The sequence below is a fragment of the Hyperoodon ampullatus genome (genome assembly GCF_949752795.1).
Source record: "Hyperoodon ampullatus genome assembly, chromosome: 2".
Taxonomy (NCBI): domain Eukaryota; kingdom Metazoa; phylum Chordata; class Mammalia; order Artiodactyla; family Ziphiidae; genus Hyperoodon; species Hyperoodon ampullatus.
Genome location: NC_136915.1, coordinates 14,002,545 through 14,030,232, shown reverse-complemented (window position 1 = coordinate 14,030,232; position 27,688 = coordinate 14,002,545). Strand labels below are relative to the sequence as shown.

At 53.0% G+C, this 27,688-nt stretch overlaps 1 protein-coding gene across 1 annotated transcript; it reads right to left on the bottom strand.

Annotated features, from left to right (window-relative positions):
- Positions 1-1,345: 1,345 nt before the first annotated feature.
- PADI6 (peptidyl arginine deiminase 6) lies at positions 1,346-23,649 on the bottom strand (the record flags this gene model as incomplete). The annotated part of the gene is made up of 16 exons (XM_079696429.1): positions 1,346-1,579; positions 2,726-2,887; positions 3,984-4,054; positions 5,151-5,274; positions 5,369-5,525; positions 6,237-6,391; positions 6,594-6,701; positions 8,143-8,254; positions 12,232-12,335; positions 12,590-12,768; positions 16,597-16,722; positions 17,505-17,616; positions 18,121-18,185; positions 20,863-20,935; positions 22,656-22,839; positions 23,558-23,649. The coding sequence occupies 16 exons, from the start codon at positions 23,647-23,649 to the stop codon at positions 1,346-1,348; spliced, it is 2,058 nt and encodes a 685-aa protein (XP_079552555.1).
- Positions 23,650-27,688: the final 4,039 nt, after the last annotated feature.

Below are 27,688 nucleotides of genomic sequence, written 5' to 3'. Positions count from 1 at the left end.
TGTTCCTGGAAATGTGTGACCCTCAGGGAGGCTTCAGCACCCCATTGGCCCAACTCAAAACATGGAGTTTTTCATATTCATCGCATTTCATATTCATGGGGCTTTGAGAGGAGGAGGCGCGGAAGGCACCTGAAGAGGACTGTATAACGTGCCTTCCCCACCCTCCTGCACCCACTCCTCATAAGGGAGCCCCGTTGGCACTTCAACGCTGGTCACACATGTGCCCCTTTCAGGCTGTGCTGGCCCCTTACTGGCAGTGTGGCGAGCTGTCCACCGGGGGGCACCAAGCAGCCAGTCATGGGTTCAGAGGCCCCAGGCCTTCTCTGTTCTACCCAAGCAGACAGCCTTTGCTCCAGGCCACCAGCCACCAGCATGCCGACACCGGTCCAGTTTGTGCAGCCTGTGGGATGCCGGCTGCTTTATGTCATCAGATCAGCCCCTCCCATAGGCACTGCCCCATGCCACGTACCTGGACTGCTTGGAGCTTCCCATCGGCAGGAGGAGGGGCACGGTGGGAGCAGCTGTGGTTAAACCTCAGGATCATTTGACTTAATAGCATTTTTGTGCCATAAACATAGGGGTGGGCAGACACATGGCAATAGGCAGCTTTGGGTCCTAGAGTGGGTGTTCGTTTCCTCTCCCCTGGACACTTCGGGCTTAACAAGGGTCCATGCAGGCCTGCCTGTTGCAGCTTGCCCTTCAGAGTCTTATACCTGCTGACCAAGGAGACTAGAGCCTCTCCCTGCTGATGCCCGCTGTCCACAAGGCACAGGGGTCACTCTTCTTCGGGCCTGGCCTCCTGCAGCTCCTACCAGGCCGAGGGGGAGTCCTCTCCCTTCCCCAAGCCTAGAGTCTGTCACATTCAGCTCAAGCATCTACGTCCAGCTCATCAGATGCTTGAACTGGAGAAGAATTTGCGTGATCCGAACTCAACCACTTCCCACTACATGCAAAGACCTTAAAGACGACGGACAGCAACTCCATGGTAGCCTGGTCCCCTGCCCCCCCCAAGCCTGACCACAGGTGTCCCAGCTGCTCCGCTTTCCATCCTTAGCCATTACCCCCTGCCCCCAAATGAGGAGGCCATGGCCAAAATGCAGTGAGAACGATTAGAGCTTTAATGGACATTCAGTAACTTCTCAGTGACCATTTTTCATCTTTTTCCAAGGGGCTCAAGCTGCCAGTATTGCCACCCCACTGAATGCTGAGGGATGGGGGTGAACAGGGTGAGTAAGGGGTGTAGTACCCTGACTCCAGGCCCCTGAGCAGGGCAAGGGTCAGACACTGTTGAGTGGTGATAGTGGGCCATTCATGCTGGGGCAGGGCTGGCAGCGCTAAGATGGGTCTAGGGCACCATCCTCCACCATTTGAAGGCAAAGGGCACCCGGCGGATGTTGGCGCAGGAGCAGAAGTCTCCGATTTCAGTCAGGTAGCAGTCAAAGTCGTTAATGAAGGTGCACTGGAATCCCAGGGGCTCTAGCAACTGGCGGATCTTTTCCTCCAGGCAGCAGGTACCATTGATCTGGGGCCCAAAAGGCTTGGGGATGCCCAGGTTCTGGCCCATCACGATCATCTGCAGCTGTCAGAGAGGCAGTTAGGATGAACAGGGGTCAGAGCCGTGGAACAAAGGCCCCTGTCCCTCTTCTAAGGAAGGAAGGCCACTGGGCTCATTGCAAGGGAAAACCCAGCTGCCTCTGTGGTTGGGCTAGACCAGGAAAGACAAGCACAGGGTACCCCTTCTCCAAGCCTGTACTCAGACAGACATTGCCAATCCATCTGAGCAAACTCCACCCCACTCTGCTTAACCCTCCAATGACTCCTGATATATTTCTCAATAGCAAAACCAAAGTCTTGCCCAGCTGAGGTCTGCCAACTTCCCTGTTCCGTCCTCTACTGCATTTCTCTTGTCCTGGCCTAGTCTTGTTTGTGCCATAATCTTGCCTACCTCTACTGGAATGCTCTCTACCCCCAGCTTTGCCAATGGACTTCTGTCCATTTTTCACGTCTTAATGCTAGCATCTCTTCCTCAAAAGCAGCTTCTCCCACCATTACCCATACCTCCCTACTCCCAGGGCCTAGGAAGCCTCCTACTGCATGCCCAGAGGGCCTCACTGGTCTTGTAAAAAGAACCCTGTGCGATTGAATGCAGGGCCTGTGTCCCTGGGGCTCAGAGAAGAGGCCTGCAAGTGTTTAAGGAATTGATGAGCCCAAGTGTCTCAATTCATTCTAAGCACCTACCTGATGGGTCACAGTGGTGAGAGAAAGGTCAGATGTAGGCCACGGTTGGGAGGCTTGGCCTAGCAGGGGTCTCTGATATACCCACACCCCCACATTCCCAATTCCTGTTCTAAATAGGAGGGTGCTGCCCGGATACATGGACAGGAAGACCTCATCAGGGAGCTTGCCCATGGTCTCATGGCCAGCAGACGGCTTTACCCCCTCAACTCTGGTGGAGCCCAGCGTCCCCGTCTGTGAGGTGGGCCCTTGAAGTTGGTCCCTGTTTGGCAAGTCGTCCAGCCTGAGCCCCCACTCGCCTGCTCCCTGGAGGGGTCTCCTCTAACTGGGGGAGAGAAGGGCTTTCGCCTCCCTTCCTCTCAGGCGCCACTGTCTGCTGGGCCCCGTCTCCGCAGTCTAGCACCGTGTCCGTCAAGAGCCTGGCCAGAGTCGGCCAGACTGCCCCCAGCCCCAGCCCGGGGCCACCCAGCCCGCACCCTGCGCCCCTCACCAGGTCAGGGAAGTAGGGCCTCGCGTAGAGTTTCTCGGTCTGCTCGCTGGAGGGGATGTTGGCGATACGCTCCAGGCAGAAGAGCTGCGGGATGTCGATGATGTTCTGCTCCTCCAGGCCCAACTCCCTTTTCAGGATGCTGCGGTTCAGGTCGATGCACTTCTGCGGGGCGGGAAAGGGCCGGGAGGGCAGCGAGTTTGTCGGGTACCGGCTACCAGCCCGAAGCAGCTGCATCTCCTCGGCACTGACTGCAGGGCGGGGGGCCGGCGCTCTGAAGTCGGGGCTCAGAGCAAAGGCCTGGTCTCGAGAGGCTGGGATCCCTCAGCTCATCAGCGCCAGGGCAGCTCCTAGTCCTAATTCTGCAGTAGCATGGGGCCCCTTAGCCCTCGGTCCTGGCCAGAGTGGGGGACCTGGGCAAGGGCAAGAATAGGTCCTCAAACCCAGGCACTTGCTCCCATCCTTAGGAAGGGACACCAGCAGTGGACCCCCGGGGCACTTCGCTGCCCAGATCAGCTAATACCCGATGCCTGAGCATCTCCTAGGTCTTGACATAGGGCTCATGACCTCACACCCACGGCGCGTGTCACCGGGGCTCAGAGATGCTGTTTGGTCCCCCACCTGGCTGCTGCCCACCCTGCCGTGCCCGAGGCCTCCCCTGTTTCAGCAAAGGTCAGGGCACAGAGCTTGCCTTGGCCGGGAGCCATAAGGACTCAGAGGACCAAGCGATTTTGTGCTGACGGGTGACCTTGGGCCTGTCATCGTCCTTTCTCCAGGATGTGGCTTCCCCGCTAGAAGTTGTTTAATTTCTGGAAAATCTGCTTCTCACAGCCTGTGATTCACATTTTAAGGGACCTGAGGTGCTGGGTGATTCTAACTCTGAGCTGAAGGGCCGCTTCATCCAGAAGTGTTGAGAAGGCCCTGGTGTGTTCTCTGGTGCCCAGAGCTTCCTAGAGAAGCCAGGGTCGGGGAGGTCTTCTGTCGGGAGGTTGAGCTACAGCACTGTCTTTGGGTCCAACACTAGATGACTTGGGGTTCAAACCTGGTTCCCCAGTTCATCGGCTCAGACTGGTGGCTTTCTTCTGAGCCTTGCTAGCCTCATAGACAAGGTGGGTTTACTTCATAGGGTTATTTTGAGGATTAGAGTAAGGTATCGTGTGTGATGCTCGGTCATAGTTATTGCTCAGTTAGGGACCCGTTGCCAAGGCGGTCACTGCCTCCCCCTGCCTTTTGGAGAAGGTCCCCAATCCTTGGCCCCTACCTCCACATAGGCGTTCTCCTTCCTCATATTTTCGTCAGCCAGAAGTTGATTGATGGTATTGGCCTCCCTCCCTGTAGGAAGGAGGAGAGGGCGGGCAGGCCTGTGGGCCAGGGGGAGGGCCATGTGGTCCAGGGCTGGGCAGACTCCAGTCCTGGGCACAGCTGACTGGGTATATTCTCTGGCCAGTGACGATGGTGGGTGGCCTGACTGGCCTCCAGGGACCCATTCTAGGTCAAACATCACATGTGGGGACTCAGCAGGGTCCATGAAAGCCCAGCAGGACTTCCACTGCCACAACCGGCCACTCGGTCCCAGGTCGGAGGGGAGGAGCCTGGGATCGGGTCTGAGGCAGGCAGCCTGGACCAGGTGAGCAAGTGCCATCGGCCCCCACTCACCTGGGCACCTCCATGCCTTCTGTGTACAGCCTGGCTACCTGCCACTTATGATCTTGCCTGGGTTATTTAACTTTGTTCTTCAGTTGCTCCACTTGGCCATCAGCTGAGATAACACAAGGTCTTTGGAGTGTGACAGGTAGCTCATACTCAAGGTCGCCTTCCATAAGCCCTCCTAGAACCATGAGATCCTGGGCCCCACCTCAAAATTTGATCTGAAATTCTGCATTTCTCACAAGCTCCCAGGTGATACTGAAGCTGCTGGTCCTCAGGCCACACATCGAGAACTTCACCACCCCCCACTTCCTTTCTAGGTTTCCAGAAGGTTTAGAACAGAACTGCTGTGGCACCAGGCCCCACAATCTCTGCTTGTCCACTTATGTCTTCCTGCAGGGTGACCCGGAGACCCTGAAGTCCCAACACCCAGGTACTTAACCCAACCTTCCCCGAAGAGATCCAGACACCAGCACTGGTAGCATCTGGTTTGTCCCCCACCACATGGAGCCATCCGTGTGTTAAGTTCCCCTTTGCACATATTCTAGCAGCCTCTCAGCCATCCCAGAATTTCTGGCTGATCTGCCTGTCCTGTCCTAGTACCACCAGAATTACCCTGAAAGAGAACAAGATGTTCTAATATGGTACATTTCATGCTTTTATGCTTCCCTAGGATCCTTTTCTATCAGGAGGAACCAAGTAGAAATGGTTCTCTAGAAAGGACATCTGGGACCGAGGAGCTGCCCTCTATTGCGGCGGTGGGGGGGGGGTGTCCCCTTACCATTAGAAAGGAGCTGATCTTTTCTAATCCCTTCAAACAGATGTGCGTCTCCATAGCCCTCCTTCTGTTTCTCCTTGAACAGTTTGTAGCAGGAGCTGGGGCTGGCCAGGAGCAGCCAGAAGTCCTGGGAATCAAAGAACTAGGGTCAGATTCTAGCTTCCCTTCCAGAAGTCTCTGAAAGAGAGTGGGAGACATCCTCTCCAGCCCCCAACACAGACCTTTTTGTCCTCCACCTTGTACTGTGCAGGGATGAAGCACATGAACTCATAGGCATGGCCGATCATCAGCCAGTCGGAGAAGAGTTCCACTGGGGCCTGGACTTGCTGTGCGTAGAGGAAGTCCCGGAGAGTCTTACTCAGGTTCCGGCAGTCCTTGCTAAAGGGAAGATGGAAAGAACAGCCCGTGAGCTGGCATGGCCCAGGTTGGCTGCCAACTACTCGGTGAGTGCCAGGCTACCTTTGGGTAACTGGCTGCTCTACCCATTGGCTGGTCCATAGTGGGGTGGGGTGGTTATTAAGAATCCCTTACCACTGTAGAGCATGGAGAACTATATTCAATACCTTGTGAGAAATCACAATGGAAAAGACTATGAAAAAGAATATGTATACAAGTATAACTGAGTCACTTTGTACAGCAGAAATTAACACGACATTGTAAGTCAACTATACTTCCATAAAAATTTAAGAAAGAATCCTTTACTCTGGCTCAACTCAGGACTGAGCCAATGGATTCTAGATAAAGACTGAACCCTGGGACACAAGTTTTTCCTGGATTTAGATGAGCAGCCACCAAGAAATCTAGCCACACATCTTGTGGCAGTAACATCATGTTGGGTCAATAGGCCAACCAAATTTAGCATGCTTCAATTTAAACCCTGGAATCACCACTCAATGAGTGGTTTGTCTGCTTTTTCTACCTCTAGTCTCCTACATGAATCAAAGACTCAGAGGTCCTGACTTGACAGTTTTAAGGTCCAGAGCAGATGACCTGCTGAGTCCTCTGGGAATCAGGTGGGTCCAGGTAAACTACAGGAGTCCCTCCCTTTGGTTTTAAGGCATCTGGCCACTACCTGGCCTCTTGCCTCACCTGGGGTAAAAGCTGCTGCCAATGAGGATCCTGCCTAGAGGGTATTCTTTCCCTTGGGCCTTGACAGGTGGGGACACCATCAGGTTCCCAATGGAATCTATGCTGGCCACCGTATGGTCCTGGGTGCGTTGGGTCATGTAGCCAACCCCAGGGCTCTGGAAGGAGACCCAGCAGGGGCAGGGTGTTAGGAGGCACAGACGTTAAGCCTCAGTCTTACCCCATTCCAGACGCAGTAGATTCCCACACCCCCTTCCCCCAGAGGCCACCTAGGCCCTCTTCCCTGGCACCCATCACTTCCAGCAGGCACCAGGCCTGAGAGGTTGGACCAAGTTCAGATCAGTCAAACCGAGCCCCCACCAGTGAGTATTTCATTGGGAAATCGTCGAGCTTGGGGAGCCGAGGGGTGTCGAGGACCAAGGAAATAGTCTTCTGGGGAGCCTGGGTATAGCAGAAGGCCATCTCATCCTGGAGGACACAGGGAAACAAGTTGTGAGTTTCTCTCGCTCCATCAGCTGCTTTCCTGCATCCAGTTTTCCAGCCACAAGTGCTCCCTGTACACGGGCCACCTCCAGAGAGCAGGTACAGGGAGAACCCCCTTCTTCCTGCCACCTCCTGCTCAGCCCTCAAAACCCTGTGCAGGCATCCCCCAACTTCTTGGGGATTTTCCCTGGCCTGTCCTTCTGTTCATCAGGTTCAAAACCTGATGAGTCACCTAAGATTCTTCCTCCACTCGTCTCCTGCACCGAATCCATGAACAAGCCTTGTTGGCTTTATTTCCAAAATATGTTCCAAGTGGACTCCTCTCTGGTACTATTCAGGGGAAGCCACCCGGGGAAGACCACCCCTTCCCCATGTGACTGTCAGGCCCTCCAATCAGCATCTCTTCTATTCCTGCCCCTTCCAAAGGCTGGCTCTCTATTTCTCAGCCAGAGGCTCTTTTTAAAACCTAAGTCAGAACGTTCAACTCCCCTGATTCATACCATTCAATGTCATCTTGTTTGGTTTTGTTTTTGCTGCACCGGCAGGGCTTGCGGGCTTTTAGTTCCCCAATCAGGGATCGAACCCAGGCCCTTGGCGGTGAGAGCACAGAGTCTTAACCACTGGACTGCCAGGGAATTCCCCTCATCTTGCTTGGGATTGGTTTCTTCTCTTCCTTACCTTTGTGTAAAAGGTCCCCGATAGATAATTTAGCTCTTACCTACCTCTGACGGTAGTTCACTCTGATCTGGCCACACCAGCTTTTCTGTTCCTCACATGGTGGATCTTCAGTCGGCTGTTTCTGTGCCTGAAGGGCTCCTACTTCTAACCTACCCCCAACCCCAATCTTTGCAACGGCCAGTTCCTTGCTTCCCGCGTTTGAAGACGTTCCTGACCACCCAAAGCGCCAAGGTTCATCTAGTAACTCACTAGATCATATCGTTTGCTTGCTTTCATGGTACTTAGAGTTCTATCACGGCAAGGTCAGGGGCAGAACTCGGCCCCTTTCTCCTTCATCGCTACTACTTAGACAGGTCCTCCATTTGTGACTACAGACCAGACCTCAAAAGACCGGGCTCGACACTTCCTGCTCAGCCAGGGTCGAGCTGGACCCTGGGGCAGTGCCCCGGTCCTGCCAGCCTGTAGCTGGAGGCATTAGCCCCTCAGACACCTGGGCCTTAGGCTTAGGTGTTCTGTGGTCTCAAACACGTACGTTTTGGAATGGGAGGAGGTTGGACTCTAAGCGTTACCCCTTAGTGGCTAGGACTTGGGCAAGTCATTTCATCTCAGCCACCACTGACCTCCTAAGAACAAAGCCGCCCCTGGTTAGTCTTAGCTCTGCTGGAAGGCTGAACAGAAGCTGGTAAAGTTTGTTGTATGTGCCGCACATGGTGTCTCCCCCACCCCTCCCCCACAGGTGGGGGGTTACCTGGAGCCACCTGCCCAGGCGGTTGGGGTCCTCGTAGACAGATGCCACCTGGATGTTACTTCTCTCACTTAGCTCCATCACTGTGTTCACAAAGCCCTGGACCTGCAGCTCTCTGCCACGGGAGATAAGCCGGCTCTAGGAAGGCTCCCTGACTGGTCATGACCTCTCTGTCCCAGGGGAAGGGGAAACTTCCTTCTGGTCAGGAGAGATGATGCTGCTGCCCATGAGGTAAGCAGAGCTGCTGTCCCCCCACTTCAATGAGCACCAGCTGGTAAGCTCAGGGCGTGCCTTGCCCGGAATCACTTGGTTTAGCTCATGTCAAAGTCAAGTCAAGAATTGCTAGTGTCTCATTAAAAAACTAAAAATGGAACTACCATATGACCCATGATTATGGGTCATAATTATGATCATAATTCAAAAAGATACATACACCCCAATGTTCATTGCAGCACTATTTACAATAGCCAGGACATGGAAGAAACAACCTCTGTTGTTCCATCAACAGAGGAATGGATAAAGAAGATGTGATACGTATATGCAATGGAATATTACTCAGCCATAAAAAGAATGAAATAATGCCATTTGCAGCAACATGGATAGACCTAGAGATTGTCATACTGAGTGAAGTAAGTCAGACACAGAAAGACAAATATCATGTGGTATCGCTTATATGTGGACTCTAAAAAAAAAAAGGGTACAAATGAGCTTATTTACAAGACAGAAGTAGAGTCAACGGTTGTAGAAAACAAACTTATGGTTACCAGGGGGGAAAGAGGAGGAGGGATAAATTGGGATTGACATATACATGCTACTATAAATAAAATAGATAACTAATGAAGACCTACTGTATAGCACAGAGAACTCTACTCAACATTCTGTAATAACCTATATGGGAAAAGAATCTAGAAAAGAATCTAGAAAAGAATGGATATATGTATAACTGAATCACTTTGCTGTACACCTAAAACTAACAAAATTGTAGATCAACTATACTCCAATAAAAATTTTTAGAAAAATTGCTAGTGTCAGTCTCCGCTCTCGTGTCCTAAGACCCTGCTTGTCCCTACTCTGCAGTCACATTCCACCCCCTGCCCCAGTGATCTAGGAAATGCCCCAGGCTCTCCTGCCTTGATCTACCCAGAGGGCTGACTCTTCTCACCGCAAAGGGGCTGTACTTTTCTCCCGAGAAGCCAAGAAGCCTAGTGCCCCCTTGAGATCGCCAGCAAGGTTGTCATATTCATACGGTTGGCAGGGGTGGGTCTTGAGCCCTGAGGTCTTAGTGCCATCATGTATAGCACCAGGCTTACAGGTCCACAGTGTACATCCATTCCTTGTTGGAGAGAAACAGTGATGTTTGGGGCTGACGTTGAGACCACCCATTTTACCAACAGGTCCTCATGAGTTGAATGCCAGCAAGGTCACCATTGGGAAGTATAAAAAATTTGGATTCTAATCCAGGTCCAAAACTTGAATTGCTATTCCATGCTACTGTTCCAAAGAACCTATTTTTCAATTCTACACAGACAAGACTGCAGGGAACTGGCCAGCCTGACAAGGTCTGAAACAGTCTGAGATGTGTGCTGGGGGAGGAAGTGTAGCCCCAGTCTTGTACACCATCTGTGGCAAAGCTGGATCAAGCCATGACTGAATACCACGCTTATGGGAGAGTCTTAGAAGATCAGAGTCTCAGTAGATGCCACCTGTGAGTAAACTTCTGTCTTCAGATACAAAAGACAAGAAAGATCTTATACCTGGATATCAGTTGTCAACAAAATCCCTCGAGCTCTTCCCTTTTACCTTCTCATTCTGAAGCCTGGCATTCCTCTGTGGACCCTACTCCCTAGCAGCCCTCCCGTGGAAGAGCTATTTTTCTTCTTTCCCTCCACGGAGTCTGGAGGAGGGATGGACGTACTCTTTGCCATGAGGTGCTACAGCCAGGCCACCGTGACCTCTTCAGATCCTTGACTTGACAAGGTCTTATTTCTACCCTCCCATCCTAATGGTCTCACCACCTCCAAGATCAACTGTCCAGTTCCATCACCTCCATCTTCCCTGCTCACTTTGGTCCCTGGGCCAGCAGCTTGATATCACTGTGATGCCTGGCCCTCAACTGCTTTTATTCCCATCACCCCGTGTCTTTGCTTTTCTCCTTATCCAACTTTGAGTCTGTGATGCATCATAATAATTATACCCTTATCCTTCCCCTTGGGCTTATCTGCCTGGCAAAACTACAACCCTGCTTAGATTCAGTTCTACATTTCTTCTTCCCTAGAGCTCGTTACCAAAAATAGTTGGCGAAAAACCACAATGACAGTTCTCTAAGTTGGCAACTTCAGCAGGTCCTTAGCACCAGACAGCATCCTACTACTAACAGTTCCTCTGGTCAATTTGCTCCTAGAAAGTGGGTGAGCTGTCCTACCTATTAAGGCCAGTGTGACCTGTTCGCTTTTTCCCCACCAAGTTTTCCCCTTCTCTGCTGGATCACATCCATTAGCATTATTCTTTGCTTCCCTTAAAAAACAGCCTTCCCTTTCCCAAATCCCCTTCAGACCATTTCTCTGGCATTTTGCAGAGTACTCCCCTCCCATTCTTCCTTCGACGCAATTGTGACCCCACCGCGCTTTCAAACCCACCACCCAGGATCACGCTCTGCACAGTGGCCTCCATCTTGCCAAACCCAATGGGCACTTTATTCTCCTCGGAATTTCCCATGGTTGGCCCCTTACCAGGTATCACCCTCCCCTAACCTCTGGGTCTCCGCTCTCCTGGTTTTTATCTGAACTTCCTCTTCCTTCTCAGGCTCCTTTGCTAGGTTCTTGTCTGGAGCCGAGGGTTCGATGGCTCTAGAGCTCACTTCTCAGGCATCTTCCCAATATATTCCCTCCTCCTCTGAGCTCAGCTAGGCCTGTGGCTCTGAATACCCGCAACGTGCCAGGGCCCCCCCATCTCCAGCTGCCAGACTTTCCCTTGAGCTCCAGACACGTAGAAACTTAATGGGTGTCTCTAGCTTTATGTCTCCAGAGCCAAAGCACCAATTTACCCCACCCCAGGCAGGGGCACCACCATTCATCTCGTTGTATACCCCAAACCCAGGGGACACTCCTGTTTCTTTTCATCCCATCCCTCAGCTAACTTGGGGGCGGGGGAGCCTACCTTCCAAGCAATCCTGAATCTAACCACTGCGCTCCCACCGCCCCGGCCCGAGCCATGGCTGTGTCTGGCCCACATGATCGCAATGGCTGAACTGGTTCCTTTTAGTTGTACCTCTGGTTTTCCACGTGGCCGGAGTGGCTGTACAGAACCCTGGATGGTTTCCCACAGGTTTTACCTGCCAGAGTCTTTTCTCCCTTCCCTCCAGCCGCATAGCTAGAGATCATTCCTGGCCTCCCTGCCGTTAGGTGTGGCCTGCGCCTCTTCAGGCCATTGGCACGTGAGCAGAGCAATTCAGGAGCCTTCCAGACTCCAGCAGAGACAAATGGGTAGCTTTGCCCGGACTTTGGCTTTTCCCCTTTCCTAAGGGCTGGGCCTCAGAAGTGCCTGTGCTCAGCCTCCATCATAAAGATGAAGCTGCCGCCCCAGGGGAAAGCATTATCATAGCCTGAAAGGAACCAGAGCCCCTGACTGCCACTGTGGGCATCTAGGTGGGAGAAAGTTGACTTTAAACCACTGTCTGGGGGTCCGTTACAGTCCCGGAGGCTACGCCCTAATACGCTGAGGCCCTGCTCACCTTGCCCTGTCGCCCCTCCCCCTCCTCTTGCCTGCTCTCTCCTGGCTCTGCAGGTTTCCCTGCTGTCCCTATAACAATCTCACCCTTACCCCTCCATCCTTTTACCTGGCTTTATAGCCCTGGATCCTACCTGAAACCATGCTGTTTGTCTGTCTCCCCTTAAGACCAGAGGGGGACCGCCGTGGTCACGGCTCCAGCCCCAGCCTTGTAAGTAGCCAAACAAGCATTGGATGACTGCCTCAGGTGGAAGGATTTCACATTCCTGGTGAGAAGTCTAATCATCTTTACCCACCCTGCCGACAGACAGGAGAGCATGCCAGTTATAGAAACAACCCGGCCCAGGCAGCCTGAGGGTTTCTTACCTGCACAGGTATACTTCTAGAGGCATCTGGGTGCTGGGGACAAAGACGCAAGGAGCTACCCGGAACACCACGGTGTCTTTGTACACCAAGGTCTCTGGAATCGACTGCGATGTAAGACGAGGTGCTGCTGGTGACCTGGTTCCCAGTCCACCTTCTCCCCCTCCCCCCCCACCGGGCCTCCAGCTGCTCAGCCCAGCCCACCTCCGGGCCCTTACCTGTCCTCTACAGGGCTCTTACCCGAAGGTGACATGACACCCTAGCTCCACCCACCATGCTCCCATTTTCTGCCCAGCTGTGACAGGTCTCCCTTCCCCCACAGTCCCTGCTCTGAGGGCCGCTTTTCTACCCGGGGATGTACCGGGTCTTGAGACTCTTCCACCAGGGAGGCCGAGTAGGAAATCAAGCCCGAGAAGCTGGCGGATGGGAACTCTAAGGCTTCAACGTAGAAGGTTTCCTCTAAGTCATCCTCGACGGGGGCCAAGTTGTAGGTGTGCTGGTCAGGCCCCAGCACCAACTCGAAGGTGCTAGAGCTGTCTTCTAGGAAGGAGAGAAGGATCGACCGGCTGCTGAAGGAGCCCGGTGCCCATCACCACACCCAACGGCACGTTCCTCAGGTCAGAAGTCAGGCTGGGAGTCCCAGGAGAGCGGGGGTCAAGAGGGCTTTTCGGCCCCTAGGTTCCTGGTGTTTAGGGCTTAGTGGACAGCCAGGTGTCTGTTCACAAACGGGGGCCAGTTACTCACTCTTCAAAGAGCTGTTGGGAGCCGGGACTCAGATGAAAACATCTGCCTTCAAGGGGTGAAGGCTCATCATGGTGGCTCTACGCTTTGGCCAACTTTGGGGAGAATATCATAAGCCTTCAAGACGAGGAACTGTACAGAGATAGGCTTGGAAGCCTCACGCAAAAGGCCCGACACAAGCTGGGGCCATGGCCTGCTTCACCGGCCTCTTGCTCTGGGTTGCAACACAGTGGCCACCCGAGTGGGGCTGTGGCTCGCCTCGCAAACTGGCTCCAGGCGATTCTGCAGAAGAACCTCGTCACAGGGGCTAGGGGTGCTGGCTGCAGGCTTGGCCTTAGTGTGTGGCAGGGCCAGCTGGACAGCCCCAGCGCTGGGGATGTACCTATGTGGCCTCCTGCTTCTAGTCTGCCTTGAGGCTTCCTCGCTTGCCCTGAGCCAGACCTTGAGGGGGCGAGACCAGATGACCACCCCTTGCATCCCCGCAGGGCCCCCGCCCAGGGCTCTCAGCAGGCGTGCTTGGCGTGCTGTGGGGCTGGATAGTGACTGCCCACCATCTGGTCTCTCTCCAGCTGCTGGGGGCCTTGTCTCGTACCTAGTTGCTTGCGCTTAAGCACCATTAACATTTCTTGTGGACTTACTACATGCCAGCAACTGGGGTCGGGGCTCGGACTCATTTGCATCCTCACCATCCTTTGGGGCAGATGCTGTAACGATCACCCCCATTATACAGAAAAGGAGGCCAGAAGGACCAGCCACAACACAGTTACCTTTACCTGGAAGGCCCTTTCTGCCTTCACTCAGCTTGGCTTAACCTGAGCTCTCACCACCTCCACTCCCCAAGCCCCTGCTTGGTACTTGGCTGTCTGTCCATCTGCCCTAGGCTTTGAGAGCAGGTAATATCCTTATCCTTCTAGAGAAGGAGCCCCAGGGCACAGAGTAAACACTCCCTTGAACTGTGTTCCTTTTTTCTACCTTCTATGTACCCCCTGGGCTTAGAGGTAGGGCAGGTGCCCTTTGATCTTCGATGGCACTTCTAGACCATCTCTTCATTCCTCAAGAATCCTATCCCTTTGAAGGACATGCTATCAGATAATGCCACCTGCCCCCTTCCTCGCTGTACCTGACTACCACCTTTACCATCCTCCGTGGATTGTTCTAGAGCTGGCTTGTCTCCACCACTAGGGTGCTGGGTACCATTTACACCATAGACCAGACCATCCAGTCCACTTCTGCGACCTTATTTCAATGAACTTGAGTTCTGCATCATCTTAGATGCCAATGTCAAGGCTCATGGCTCAGATACCACCTCTAAGACAGATCTGGCGTCTCTTCTTTCAGTCTTTCCAGCTCATCTACAGTCTCATCCCAGCCCCAAACCTTTCTACATGGCCACCCTCACTCCCCTTTGCATCCCCCTCATGTTCCAAGACCCATTACCTGACCCACTACCCTGCACACGCCATCAGCTCTCACACCAAGACCTCAACCCTGGCATTCAAGCAGCTGGAGAAAGCCACACTTTCTAGATCTTTTTAGATCTTTCCTAAAAGAAAGATCTTTTAGGGTATGATCAAACGTCAGAGGGGGCCTCAGCTGTACTTGGAAACGCTATTTTGTGGCCATTAACTCTCCCTCTTCCCATATTCTGAGTACTGTGTATTCATTCCTATAATTTTCTCCTGAATCTATTTCACCACCTCTGTTGGATGGGTCCCATCTGCACATGGATATGCCGTGTTCTACCATTTTCAGATACTGTTCCCCACCCCCACCCCATGCCAGGCCTCACCCAGTTATTACCGCCACATACTTTCCTTTATGGCAGACTCCTTCCATGGTCTATGTTCGCTGTGCCTGCCCATCTTACTCTTTTTTTTTTGGCTGTACTGCGCAACTTGTGGGATCTTAGTTCCCCAGTCAGGGATTGAAGCTGGGCCACCGCAGTGAAAGTGCTGAGTCCTAGCCACTGGACCTCCAGGGGACTCTCTACTCTTTTTTATCCCCACTGTTCTTTTTATCTCCACTGTTCTTATCAAGGTCACTAATGACCAGCTTTGAAAATCAACTTTCCCACTGATCTGGGCATCTTAGTCACTCAACAGCACTGGTCATAGGGCTTCCCTGGTGGCGCAGTGGTTAAGAGTCCGCCTGCCGATGCAGGGGACACGGGTTCGTGCCCCGGTCTGGGAAGATCCCACATGCCGCAGAGCGGCTAGGCCCGTGAGCCATGGCGCTGAGCCTGCGCGTCCGGAGCCTGTGCTCCGCAACGGGAGAGGCCAGAACAGTGAGAGGCCCGCCTACCGCAAAAAAAAAAAAAAAAAAAAAAAAAAAAAAAAAAACAGCACTGGTCATAGTTGATCACTGCTTTCATGCAAGAGTTTTCCTTTTTGTCTCGAACCTTATGCTCTGGCTTTCAATTTCTCCGGAAATTTCTTAAATTCCTTTGCTCTGTCTTTTAGACTATGGCTCTCCAACTTCAGCTCAACTCAGCTTCACCTGGAGGGTATGTTAACACAGTGTGCTGTGTTGCCCTGCCGTAAATTTTTGAATACTTTAAAAGGCAGGTAGGTAGCTTGAAGTATGGCATCTTGGGCAGGTACACACACCCCTGGCCTCCTGAGCAGGCTCCAAGGCCCATCCAGCCCAGCCCACCTCAGAGTTGCCTGGACATAGTGGGCTTCATAGGACCAGAACAGCCCTCATGGCCTGAACCAGGCCTAGAGCCACAGTTTCTAAGGCTCATTTCTAGCCCACATGTCAAAGGACCACATACAACCTGGGCTGCCTTCTCTGCTAGTCCCAGGTCACTTCCAGTCCAGCTGTGACCTAGGTCTGCAGAAGAGATGGAACAGCCGCCTCGGAGCTGAGGCCCCCGAGCGTGGGTAAGGAGGGAGCTGCGGCACGCTCTCCCACGCTGGACACAGAGATGGCCCACTGTAAACCACATGCTCCCCAGTTGCCCAGCTGAAGCTAGACTTGGCTTTTAAAGAAAGTAGCAAAGAGTTAAATCTTAATTGAGAGGCTCTGAATACTGAACCCGTTTAGGGAAATCCAAAGACTTGTTTGTTGAAGGGTATTTTGCTGGAGCTGGGCACATCCACTTTCTAAGCCAGCAGCCCTCCGTGCTTTCATCTGTAGACTAGGGACATGCCACCTGCCTGCCACACGGTACCTGGGCTGTGTGGTACCTGGGCTGGATGTGCTAGCATAGCTGCCACTCTGGCTTCCCAGCCTCTGAATTCTCAAAACCTAATACAGCCAAGTCTCGGTTAAGAAACAGATGGATTCGCCTGGCAGGAATACTCGGGAGAAGACATTAATCTATACAAGGCTATAGCCCCCATTTCATCTAATGCCCACCTCTCTTCATCCATCTGTGAAAGTCCTGTAGGAGAGGCACGATCATCGCCCCCCCCGCCCCGGGGAAAGTGGCTTGGAGGTACATGACTCACCCACGTGTATAGACTTACTCCATGGTGAAGGTGGCAGCCAGAGGATCCCAGGGACACAAGTCCGGCTGTAATAGACCCTGAGCTGCTGCTCTCGGTCCCCAGCTGGCTTCTGACGGGGACGCTGTCGGGAGCAGGTGTGACCGCACCTGGCCCTGGCGGGTTGAGAAACCCTCACCTTGTGGCCGGTAGACTCTCGCCTTCTCCGACTCTTCCTTGGAGGTGTGGAGAACCACCCGGCATTTCCTTAAAATGCAGCTGGGTCCCTGAACTCTCAGTATCATCTGGGACAGACTCTTTGTTTCTGAGCAAAAGACAAGGCAAAGATTCAGGGGCTTCTGGAGGCCAGCGCTCCAGGGGTGGAGGGGCTTGTATCCTGGAGCACCGAGGACCCTGTGCCTCCCGCTCTGGCCGAGGCCTGCATCATTGTCTCTGCTACTTGCTGCACATACGGCTACAGGCAACTTGCCACGGCTGGGGCCCACGCTGAGTGAGGGTGGCATCTACCCCATCCGTTGTAAGGGGTAGATGGTCCCCACAAACACCTGGAACAGGGCCTGGCACGGTCAGTTCAGCGTGCGTTCCCCTCCAGCCTTGGTGTGAACCAGGAAATCCCATTCTACTGCTGGGACCTGGAATCTACGTCCAGACCACAAGTCAGGACCAGATCCAAGATGGCTTTTGCTAGGACACTCAGGGTCCTGCCCCAGGCTACAAGAGGGTTTTTAGGAAGGGTCTCACCTACCCCTTGTGGGTCTTCATTTAGTCTTCTCAACCACCTGTGATGTCCATTTTATCATCCCCATTTTACAGATGGCAAAACAAGACCAGGGAAGTTAACAGACTCAAGTTCATGGCCAGGAAGTCACTGTTTGTTACTTGACATCAGAGCCTGTGTTCTTGCCAAGGGGCCCCTTTCTGCCCAGTTACACGTTTCAAGCCATTAAGCCATTGAAAAGAGACTTGATGGGCCCAGAGCAGGGACATCAGCCTGGTTTGCTGAAGGGTGGAGCAGTGAAGCCCCAGGGGAGGCAGAGTCCAGGGAGGAAAGTGGGTGATGGTCCTTGGTCAGCGGCCAGTTCTCACCCTCTGTAGAGAACACCTTGCTCTTCCTGTCCACGGGCTGGTGTGCGTCCGCAGGGCTGCAGTTCACAAGAAGGATGGCACCCCAGCCCTTGGGGCCCCAGACCCAGTTTTTCTGTAAAGAAGACAGGAATGTTGGTTCAGGCAGAAGCCAGGTTAAGTCCTTGGCTTTGCAGATGCTACTCCACCTCAGGGGCAGAGTCAAGACTTTCTCCAGGGCGACAGGGACCTCTAGATCAGAGTTTGCCCACTCAAGTACCTACAGGGACAGGACAGTAACATCAGGTAAGTGGGCTGAGAGGAAGGCAGAGATCTAGATGTGGGTTACCAGTTTCCTACCTTTGCTCAGTGTCAGGGGAGGAGGGGTCTGGGGCAAACTGGAGGAGACACGTCCCATCTGAAGTGGGCAGCTGACCCTCCAGCCTTGTTGGTTACACAACCAGGCTAAGATGGGAGACTAGTGCCACCAGACATTCTAATATTTTGAAAGAGCTAGAAATTGACGTCATCAGTGCTGATTTGTATTGTAGCAATTTGACACTATGAAGGCCAAATTGAGTCTGTGGGCCAGATCTGGCTCCTGGGCCCCTGGCCTGCTTCCTGCCCCTGGCAGCCTCACCTTAGCCTGTTTGTCATTTGTCTCGAAGTGCCCACTGCGGTAGACATCCACGTCCAGGGAGAGCTCTGCAACAGGAGAGAGAGGTCTCAACCATCTAGACCAGCTGGATGCAGCCTTGGAGCTGTAGGTAAGTCCCCAGGCCTGCCTAAGGCTGGTATCAGGGTCCTTCAGCCTTTAGGGCATGCTGCCGGCTTGGAAGAAATTTCCTCAGAGGCAGACAGTGTCTTGTGAGCAAGCCTGGAGAGGCCCAGGTATTCATGTATCTCCCCCAACCTCCTGGGAGGCCACAAAACAAGTCCACTGTGGTCATGAGGCCGTTTGTGCCTCTTGGCTTCTTGCCAGGTGATTCCTACTTGGAAGGCCCTCCTCCCCAGCCTTTGGGAAAGCTCTTGGCCCTCTAGGACACAGCCAGGGCTCAATACATGGCAATTCCAAGCCCCTTTAGAGCTTAAGGATCTAGGCTTCTGCCCAAGTATCACCACAGAGGCTCCTTCTGGGTCTTTCCATACCACCTTCCACCACTCCCCACCCTGCTGACCACTGCATGGCTTTACCCTGCTTGTATTTTTGTTCATAACTCTTGACATTCAGCGTGCTATTTCTCAACTGGAGTGTCAGGGCCAAGGGAACAGACCTCGTTTACTGCTGTCTACTCAGCACCTGGCACGGATGCTCAAGGATGCCCGTCACCAACCAGGTACTGTTCTAGGTCCTAAGGATACAGCAGTGCACAGGACAGGCCCTATCTTCTTTGATCTTAGGATGTATGTGTGCGTACTCATGCACACATGCGGCAGTGGCAAGGGGTGAAGAAATAACTAAAATATGTATTATGTCCAATGGTAAAATGCCGCAGGGAACAAGGGAATGGAGGGGGTGTCTCAGTTTTGGATCAGAAAAGTCTTCTAAGTGTGAACAGAGACCTGCAGGAGGCAAGAAAGTGACCCGTATTAGTATCTGGGGTAAAAGCAATTGGAATAGGAAGTGCCTGGTGGCAAGTTCAAGGGTCAGAGAGGCCAGTGTGCCTAGAATAGGATGAACAAAAGAAGAGAAAGTGGCCGTGGGTTAGAGGTAGCTTAGGGGCCAGCTGATAGGGGCCAGCTCGGGTAGGTTGTGTAGGTAACGGTGATGCCAGCTTTAATCTGAGGGTGGGCAAGCGGTAGGAGGCTTTGATTGGAAGAGATGTTATCTGATAGCTTTTTAGAGAGGTGCCTCCCTGGGGGCCGAATTGAGACTGGACCTGTAGAAGATCAAGGATGGAGGAGGGAACTGCACTAGGGACCTGTCAGTGACCCAGGCAGAGATGACCATGCCTCAGACCAGGCTGAGTGCTTTGGTAGTGGCTGGTGGCTGGATTCGAGCTAGACTTAAGGCAACACTGACAAGATTCATGATCAACATGGGCTAAGAGAAAAGTAAGGGCAACACCAACGGCTTGGGCCTGACCAGCTGGAAGGATGGAGCTTCTAGCACAATGTGGGAGACTACTAGGAAAGAGGCACTTGGGGGTGGAGGGAATCAGTTCAATGTGGGGTGTATTAAGTTTGGTTCAGACTCCACGCTTCCCATGCAGGGGCGCCGGTTTGATCCCTGGTCGGGGAAATAATATCCCACATGCCAGTGGGGTAGGGCCAAAAAAATAGATAAATAAAATAAAAAGGAGAAATGTTGATCTGAAAATTGCATATCGCTTTCTCTGAAACACTCTCCTAGGGTAATTTGATCTGGTTTAACATATAGGAAAACTGCCTATCACTCTAAGTATTCAACAAATGTTACCCGTTATAATAAAAAAAGGTTTGAGACATTGGTCAGACACTCAGGAAAAGCTATGTTGGTGAGTAGACCCCCAAGTTTATGGGTGATGCTGGGCTAGAGAGTTTTGCGAGTCACCTGTGGGCTGTGTGTAGAGCCACGTGACCGGCTGCCTGAACCGTGCAGCACTGCACTGACAGGCGGGGTCGGGGGGTGTGGCCAAAGGATCCAGCACAGGGATCTGAGAAGGAAAGGCCAGCTGCAGAGGGGCAAAGCCGAGTGCAGGGTCCCTAAATGGCTCAAGAAAGGACCACCAGTGTCGTGAACACTGAGGACAGGTCCAGGAAGAGGAAGAGAATAGACCACTGAACTGAGTGCAGTAGAAGGTGTTCAGGGGCTCGATGAGGGCAGCATTGGTGGTAGGGCTCTGGTCTGAGCAGGTTCAAAGGAAAGGGAGGAAAAACTAAGGATGCAGAGAGGTGGGGGAGTGGAGTTTGAAGACAACATAGAATCAAGTCTAAGAACAGACATTATAGCTGGTTCCTTAAGAGAATAGGCATAATAACTTGTTCCTATTAAGGGAATAGATATAGTTTGTTCTGGAACAATCTAAAGGGGAGGGCAGGAGGGGTAGTGGCTTCCTACATCAGTAAGAACTGCTGAAGGAATGTTATTGAATGAGAGGGGAAAGAGTCTGGTATGGTTAAGATTAACTTGGGACCAGACACGTCATCCATTGCAACAGAGGAAGAGGAATGTAGGGCCCTGACACAGGTAGGTGGATGACGTGAACACATGGGGTCCCGATGGCCTCTGTTCTGGTCAGAGAATGGGGTCAGCAGTGAGCTTTGAGGGACCATGGGAACGGGTACTGTGTGAATCCATCTGTGACCCACGAGAGGCATCTCGTTACAGGGAGAGCTGCCTTCAGCTCTTCTCGCCTCTGCAAAGCCCACGCCTCCTCTCCAGGGCTGGGAGGACACTCACCAATGCTCGTTAGGTAGAGCACAGCTGTGGCCGTGGGGACATCCTCATCGTGCTGGTAGTAGCAGACCGAAACCTGTTGAGACAGCACCCAGCACCCCTGGGAGCATTAGAGGGCAGGGGGGCCAGAGCAAGACCCTGAGCCATGTACCTGAGTCTGGCCTTTCGACCTTGGTCTTGAGTTACAGTTTCTGAGCTTCCGGTGCCTTGCTGTGAGCCAGTACAGAGTCACTGTACTGTAATAACCCCCGTGTATAACATGCTGTGACCCTCCAGGCCCTTCCACACCGAGGCCTCCCAACAACCCATCCAGGTGGGCTCTACCTCCAAGGGCAGAGAGATCAAGGGACTAACTCATTCAGCCAGAAAAAGGGGTGGCATAGAATTTACGATCTTGGCTGTCCAGCTCTAGAGGTCAAGCTTTAAGTTACACTATACATCCTCCCCACTCTACCTGCCCCTCCTGGGACCCCACCTGTCGCCCCATGAGATGGGTCATGAGGATGTGGGGCCTCCAATGGGTTAAGCGGCCCAAAAGGAAGCAGGACACTGGGGTGGGATCGTCTTTCCTGTGTCCCACACCAACCTCTGCTTCCAGAGGAGTCTTTAGACAAAGACCTGCCTTTCAGCCACTGGCCTTGACCACAGGCCTTCATCACGAACCACGGAACTAGCCATTAGCTGGGGCCAGGAGCAAGCATCTCACTGTTGATGGTGCTGGAGGCTGAGCCCTGGGCGGAGAACATGTCTCAGGTGCTCTAGGCTCAGCTGGGCCACATCACAGCCTCATCCCTTATCTGTGAGATGCTCAGTCTTACCTAAGTGTACGACCTGCCTGTTAGGGAGTTGCCTGCCCTGCGCACAGAGTGTAGAGGGGGGTGTACCGCCCTCAGTCAGCCCCGCTTAGTCCTCTGCTAACTACCCTCCAGAAAGTTCTGCCAACACAAGTCCCCTGGTCCTGAATGTGCTTCCTCAGCTGTTCCCACCCTCGGCTTCACATTGGAGTCATCTGGGAGCTGTGAAGCCCCAGAGGTTGATTTCATTGGCAGGGGGTGTGGCCTGGGCATCAAGTAGTTCTAATCACTCAGAACCACTACTAACCATTCAGACTCTGATGAGCCTGTTCTACGAGGTGGAAGGGCACCTCTCCCTCACAGGGGCTCCGTTAGGGTGACAGCCTGCCCAGGGGAAAGGGCACGGACTTGGGCTCAGATCCTGGATCTGTCCCACGGTAGTTATGCTATTTAGGTTTACAGGGGTCTCTCTAGCTCTGTTTCCTTGTTATGTAAAAGGAGGTAATGCCAGCCTCTGGAAATTCAACTCATGATACCTAGTGCTCAGTGCTGAGCTCAGCGTAGCTCTTGAGGTTCATTAAGAGGCTCCACATCTGGGAGATCAGTCTTAGCCAAAAAGCCCATTTGAGTTCTGCTGCTGAAACCTTTTAAGCCAGACTTCTTAAAAGCAGCTAATTTGGAAGCTGGTGTCCTGGCCAGAAGCACATATGGAGGAGACAGACATGCTTGAGCTTGAATCCCTGTTCAGCTGATTACTGGCTTGGGCAGAGCACTTCCCTCACTCAGTGCCTCAGTTTCTTCATCTGTAAAATGGGGTCACGGAGTGCCCACCCCACAGGTTTGTTGCAAGCACTGAGTAAGGTCAGATGTGCAAAACATTTGGCACTGAATTTCTCATAGACTCAGAGCTCAGGAAACGTCAGCTGTTAGAAGGGAGACCCCAGGGGTTGTGTTAGCTCCATCTCCTGGGAAAGTCCCCCTCATCTTCCCCCCAAGACCTACCTTGCCCTTGTCGTTGGCAGAGCTGGGGGATGTCATCCCCACCAGCACGTTCGTGGGATGTGACAGGGGCCACCAGTTCATGGCAGCCTCCTCCCCAATCTTTACTGGGTCTGTGCCGTAGATTTGGACCACGACTCCCGGAGAGCTATCGACGGTGAAGGACTCGCACTGCTGCGGGGCACACCTAGGTAGCCCAGCAAGGAGATAGAAGTTGGGGCGCAAAAGCCTCACCTTCTCGGCCTAGAGTGCAGCTGGCATGGAGGGGGATGGACCCCCAGCCTCTCAGGTGCTGAGACACCCTAACTTATGGTCAGGGCAGTTTGGGGGTCCTAACACAACTTCAGCCTTACTCTTACCATGCCCTGCTCCAAGGACCCCCATGTCCCCCCTCTGACAAGATCCAGCCCAGACCCCATCCTCCCACCGACACTCTAGAAGTTACCAAGCTATTGATACATCGTATTTATAAACTCCTGACTTCCAAGGTGGGGGGAGCCAGTTGTCTCAGCCACAAGGGATCCCTACAGGGGAAGAACACTGGGAGGTCTGTGCCGTGACCTGGGGAAGACATGGCCTTGTGAGTCACCTCCCCACCGAGGCTCCAGCTCACAGGAGCCTCCCTCACTCAATCCTCACAGCTGCCTTGGGAGCCAACCTCACCCCCATTTCACACGTAAGGGGACCAAGAAGGGGCAAGGCTCTTGCTTCTAAGGCCCCACAGCCCATGAGGGGGAGAAGCAGGACTGGGAGGCCCTTAAGGACCCAGACTAGGCTCCCTGAGACGAGGCAGGACAACAGGGTAATATAAGGAGAATGGAGGTAACCCCCAACTCCCGCATAACCCAAGGGCAGCCTCAGGAGGGGAACAAGGCACCAGCCCAGCCCCGCCCCCAACTCCTCACCCATTGACATCTAAGTAGATTTCCATGCCCTGCACACAAATGGCATGGGCAGGGCTGTCCACGGACAGATGGACAATGCTCTGGAAGGACATAGCACGGCCCTCCAAGCTGACCGCCCCCAGACGTGCTCAGCAGCCCTCACAGAGCGGCCTCGGATGACCCCGGGGCTCCCCCATCGCCCTGCCCTCTTATGGGCTCAGGGCCCCTCCAGCCCGCCCCCTTGTTAAGCAGCTACCCAAGTGTAACTGATTTTCTCCATGGAGGTTTGCTGGGAAGAAGGGAGGTGCCGAGGAGCAGCTGGGGTCAGAGCCCGTGCATCACGAATTTATGAAGCACCTAGTGCCTGCAGACCCTCGGAGGCTGAGGCTGGCTCCCTACATTTCCAGCCTCCAGCTGGGAGCAAGAGGGGCTCTGGGAAGCTGGTGCCTGGGACTGGTCAACCTGGCCATGGCTCTGGGGGCTTAACCCAGCTGGAAGCTGTTAGGAGCAAATATCTGTAGGGGGTTCATGGGGCAGTGGTCAGGAGGGGGGCATGTGGCAGCACCTCTAGGTTCTGGGGCCTGGATTCTAAGGTGTGTGTTTCTTGGAAATTGATGAGGTAAGGCACAAAGTGCTGGACCAGTGGTCCTCAGCACTCTGGTGGTTGCAGAAATGATCGGGGGATGGGGGCTTCTTAAAGTTGCAAATTCCTGGGGTGTGGTCCAGGAAGCTGCCCCCCCTCCCCAGGTGATTAGGGGGATCCTTGACCATAGCTGTGTCACCAGCTCCCAGCAGGGGCCCGGCAGGTATTGGTGGAACGAATGGATGAAAGAGCCCCGCTGAGCACGGTCACCAGCTGCTCCCCATCTCTGCTGAGTTGACTGAGCAAAGACATGAGAACACCTGTTCCAGCCCACGAGGTTCCCCAGCTAACTTTAAAACTGTTCATTTTATGTTTTAAGTGTGGGTTATAGTTATTCGTGAGTAGCTATGACATTCACGGGTCCAAGTTCAAAAGGGGCTTAGCAACAGTTTCCCTCCTCCTGTCTCACCCACTCAGTTCCCTTACATGCAGGCAGCCAGAGGCATCAGGTTCTTCTAAGTCTTTCCAAATAAATGTTATGCGTCACCAAGCCAACGTGAACCTATATCCTCCCCTCTTTCTTACATTTACATAAATGGTAATATATATGCTGCATAGTATTCCATACCTTGCTTTGTTCACTTCATCGTATTTATAACTCAGAGAGAAGTTCTTCGGATCAGTAGGTACAAAAGCATCCTGAGCCTTTCTTATGGCTGTGTAGTATTCTGAGGAAGTCTGTACAATCATATATAAGCGTTTGTGTTCAGTCTTTTGCCCTGGCACACGATGCTGTCATGAGTAACCTGTGTGTAACTGCCTGGGGGACGTAAGTTGGGTACCGTGTGAAGGCTGCCGGTGAGTCAGGCTTGGTGAATTCGAGATTAAAAAGAAAACTAGCCCTCCTTCGAGGCTTTAAGCATGCAGCATAACTGCAGGAGTGGCTTTTTGGGGGGCTCTTGGAGGCAGGGGGTGGCCAGGAAGACCCTAAATGCCCCTCTGGTAGGAGGAGCCCATCATGTGTATGCTCTCACCCCAAATGGCTCACCCACACCTGTCCACCCGTCTGCTCACACACAAGCCAGCCAGAGCCCAGCTGGAGGAAAGGGATGGTCTGACTTGGGAGGGGTCGAGAGGGCTGGGCTCAGGGTTCTGGAGCAGAACAGCATGGGAGTTCTGTCTCTCCCACCTTTGGGCAGCCCTGCTTTGTGCGGGGCTCTGAGTATAGTGGGGAGGGGCCCCCTCAGCCTGGTGTGTGGAGAACCCTCAGGGCATGAGAGGGGCTTGGAGGGGTCTAGAGCAGGTCCTGCACCCCCTCTAGGGGGATTCCTGTTCACCACTGACTCCCCAGCATCCACAAGAGTCCTGGACATAGTAGGTACTCAATAAGTTTTTGTGGCCCAAATGACTAAATGACCCCCAATCCCCGCAAAAGATAACCCAGTGGGCTTCCCCAGGTGTCTCCAATGAAGCGAGGGGTTTGTAACCAGAAGGCAACTCTTACATGATTCTCAGGCTTCCTCACACGCTGATTCAGTGTACGAAGCCCTCCCTCAGCTCCTCAGTGACGTTTCCTGAGATAACCAACTCCCATGGTCACTTTGGGTCACTGGTGGACATTATGGTATGCCACCTGACCCCCTCTTCAGGGCGGAGGCATTAATTCCCCAGCTGCTATGAGTGTTGGCTTCCGGCTGCTCGCAGCAAGTCCCTTTCCTGGAATCGTCTACTGCCAATTCCCGAGGTTACCGTCCCTCCTTGGGGGCAGCTACATCCAATGTGGGGAGACAAAGGGCAGGCTGCTTGTCTTAATTCAGGACAACTCTGAGGGCCCAGCCCCAGAGCATCCCAGGGGATTTCCCAAAACCTCTGTGGTCACTACCTCCCGGTTCATCGTCTCCCACTGCCCCCCTAGACTCCCTCCCAGCTATGGTTCCTAAGAGCACCCTCCCACCATTCCCCCCACTCCGCCCCCCGGCCAGAAACCTCCTGTGGGCAGAATCTGTTTCCGGGAACCAGACATAAAACAGTCACCAAACAATCTCAATTCAGAGGTTTGAAAGTTGAATCCCACACAAAAGAAAACCCCTTAATTTGCTTTTATGAAATTAAATCTATCCCCCCCACAAAAAGGTGATAATTATGTGATGGGATAGAGGTATCAGCTAGCACTGCAGTGGTCATCGTATTGCAATATATAAATGTATCAAATCAACACGTTTGTACACCTTAAACTTACACAACGTATATGTCAATTATATCTCAATTTAAAAAAAGTTAAGTCCTTCCCATTAGGATTTAATGCAGCTGCAAAACTTAGAACTCTGGAAAGGGGATGCTTGGCTTCTTTCTTCCTCTTCTATCTGTCCAGCTGGCAAATGGTGGTTCCTAACCTGTAGTAGGTTGAATGATAAGCCCCCCAAAGATATCAAGGCCCTAATCCCTGGAACCTGTGTTATCTCATATAGAAAGAGTCCTGGCAGCTGTGACTAAGTTTGCAGATGTGACTAAGAGTTTTTGAGCTAAGATTATCCTGGATTATCTGGGTGGGCCCTAAAGGCCATCACAAGTGTCTTTATAAGAGAAGCAGAGGGAGTGGCATACACAGAAGGAGAAGGCAACGTGACCACACAGGCAGAGATTGGAGTGATGCAGCCACCAGCCGAGGCATGCCAACAGCCACCAGAAGCTGGAAGAGGCAAAGAGCGAATTCTCCCCTAGGGCTCCGGAAGGGATCTGGCCTTGCAGACATCTTGATTTCAGCCCAGTGAAACTGGTTCTGGACTTCTGGCCTCTAGAACTGTGAGAGGATAAATTTCTGTTGCTTTAAGCCACCAAGTTTGTGGTAATTTGTTAGAGCAGCTGCAGAAAACTAACATGTGAATGCAGGAGAAGGGAGGGGAGATAGGGGTTGGGGAGGGAGGCAGCAGGAAAGTTCTTGCTCCTGGGCGCCATCACAAGATGCTCTACGGGGCTGGTGGGACTTAAACTGGTGCTTTCTCTCACTCGGGCTCCCCTGGCTCCTTTACTGATGCCCCACATCCCCCATGAACGGTTGGAGGAGGCTCACTTGCATTTAGCTGATGCAAGGGCTGCTTTAGCCGTCAGCTCATCTCTCCAGCCTTCTGCAGCCCCAGGAATCTGACAAGGGCTTCAGCTTTTGTCTACCGAGCTCATTCACTGCTCCAGGCTGCCCTATTGGTCAGGTTTGGGGACAACCTCACACCAGCTTCCCCTTGTGCACGGCCCCCTTCTGTCCACAAGAAACACTTGTGCATCTTCTGCCTCAGCAAATTCCAAGCGGGGTGGGGGGTGGGGGGTGGGGGAGCTGATTCTCTTCAGAGAGAGAAGCACATGGTGACCGGGTTTATGGATCCCTTTCTCCTTAGTCTGTGTGAGGGCAGACACTCCGGATGACCATCTTTTTCCACCATCATGTTCTCCACGACCCACCTGAAAACAGCATCTCTGGGTGGTTTCTGAGCATCTCAGGCTCTATGGAGCCAAAATCTGGCCTCAATCATCAAGACTTCAAGTCACCAAGTTTTATTTTCTTCAGGGGAATCTTA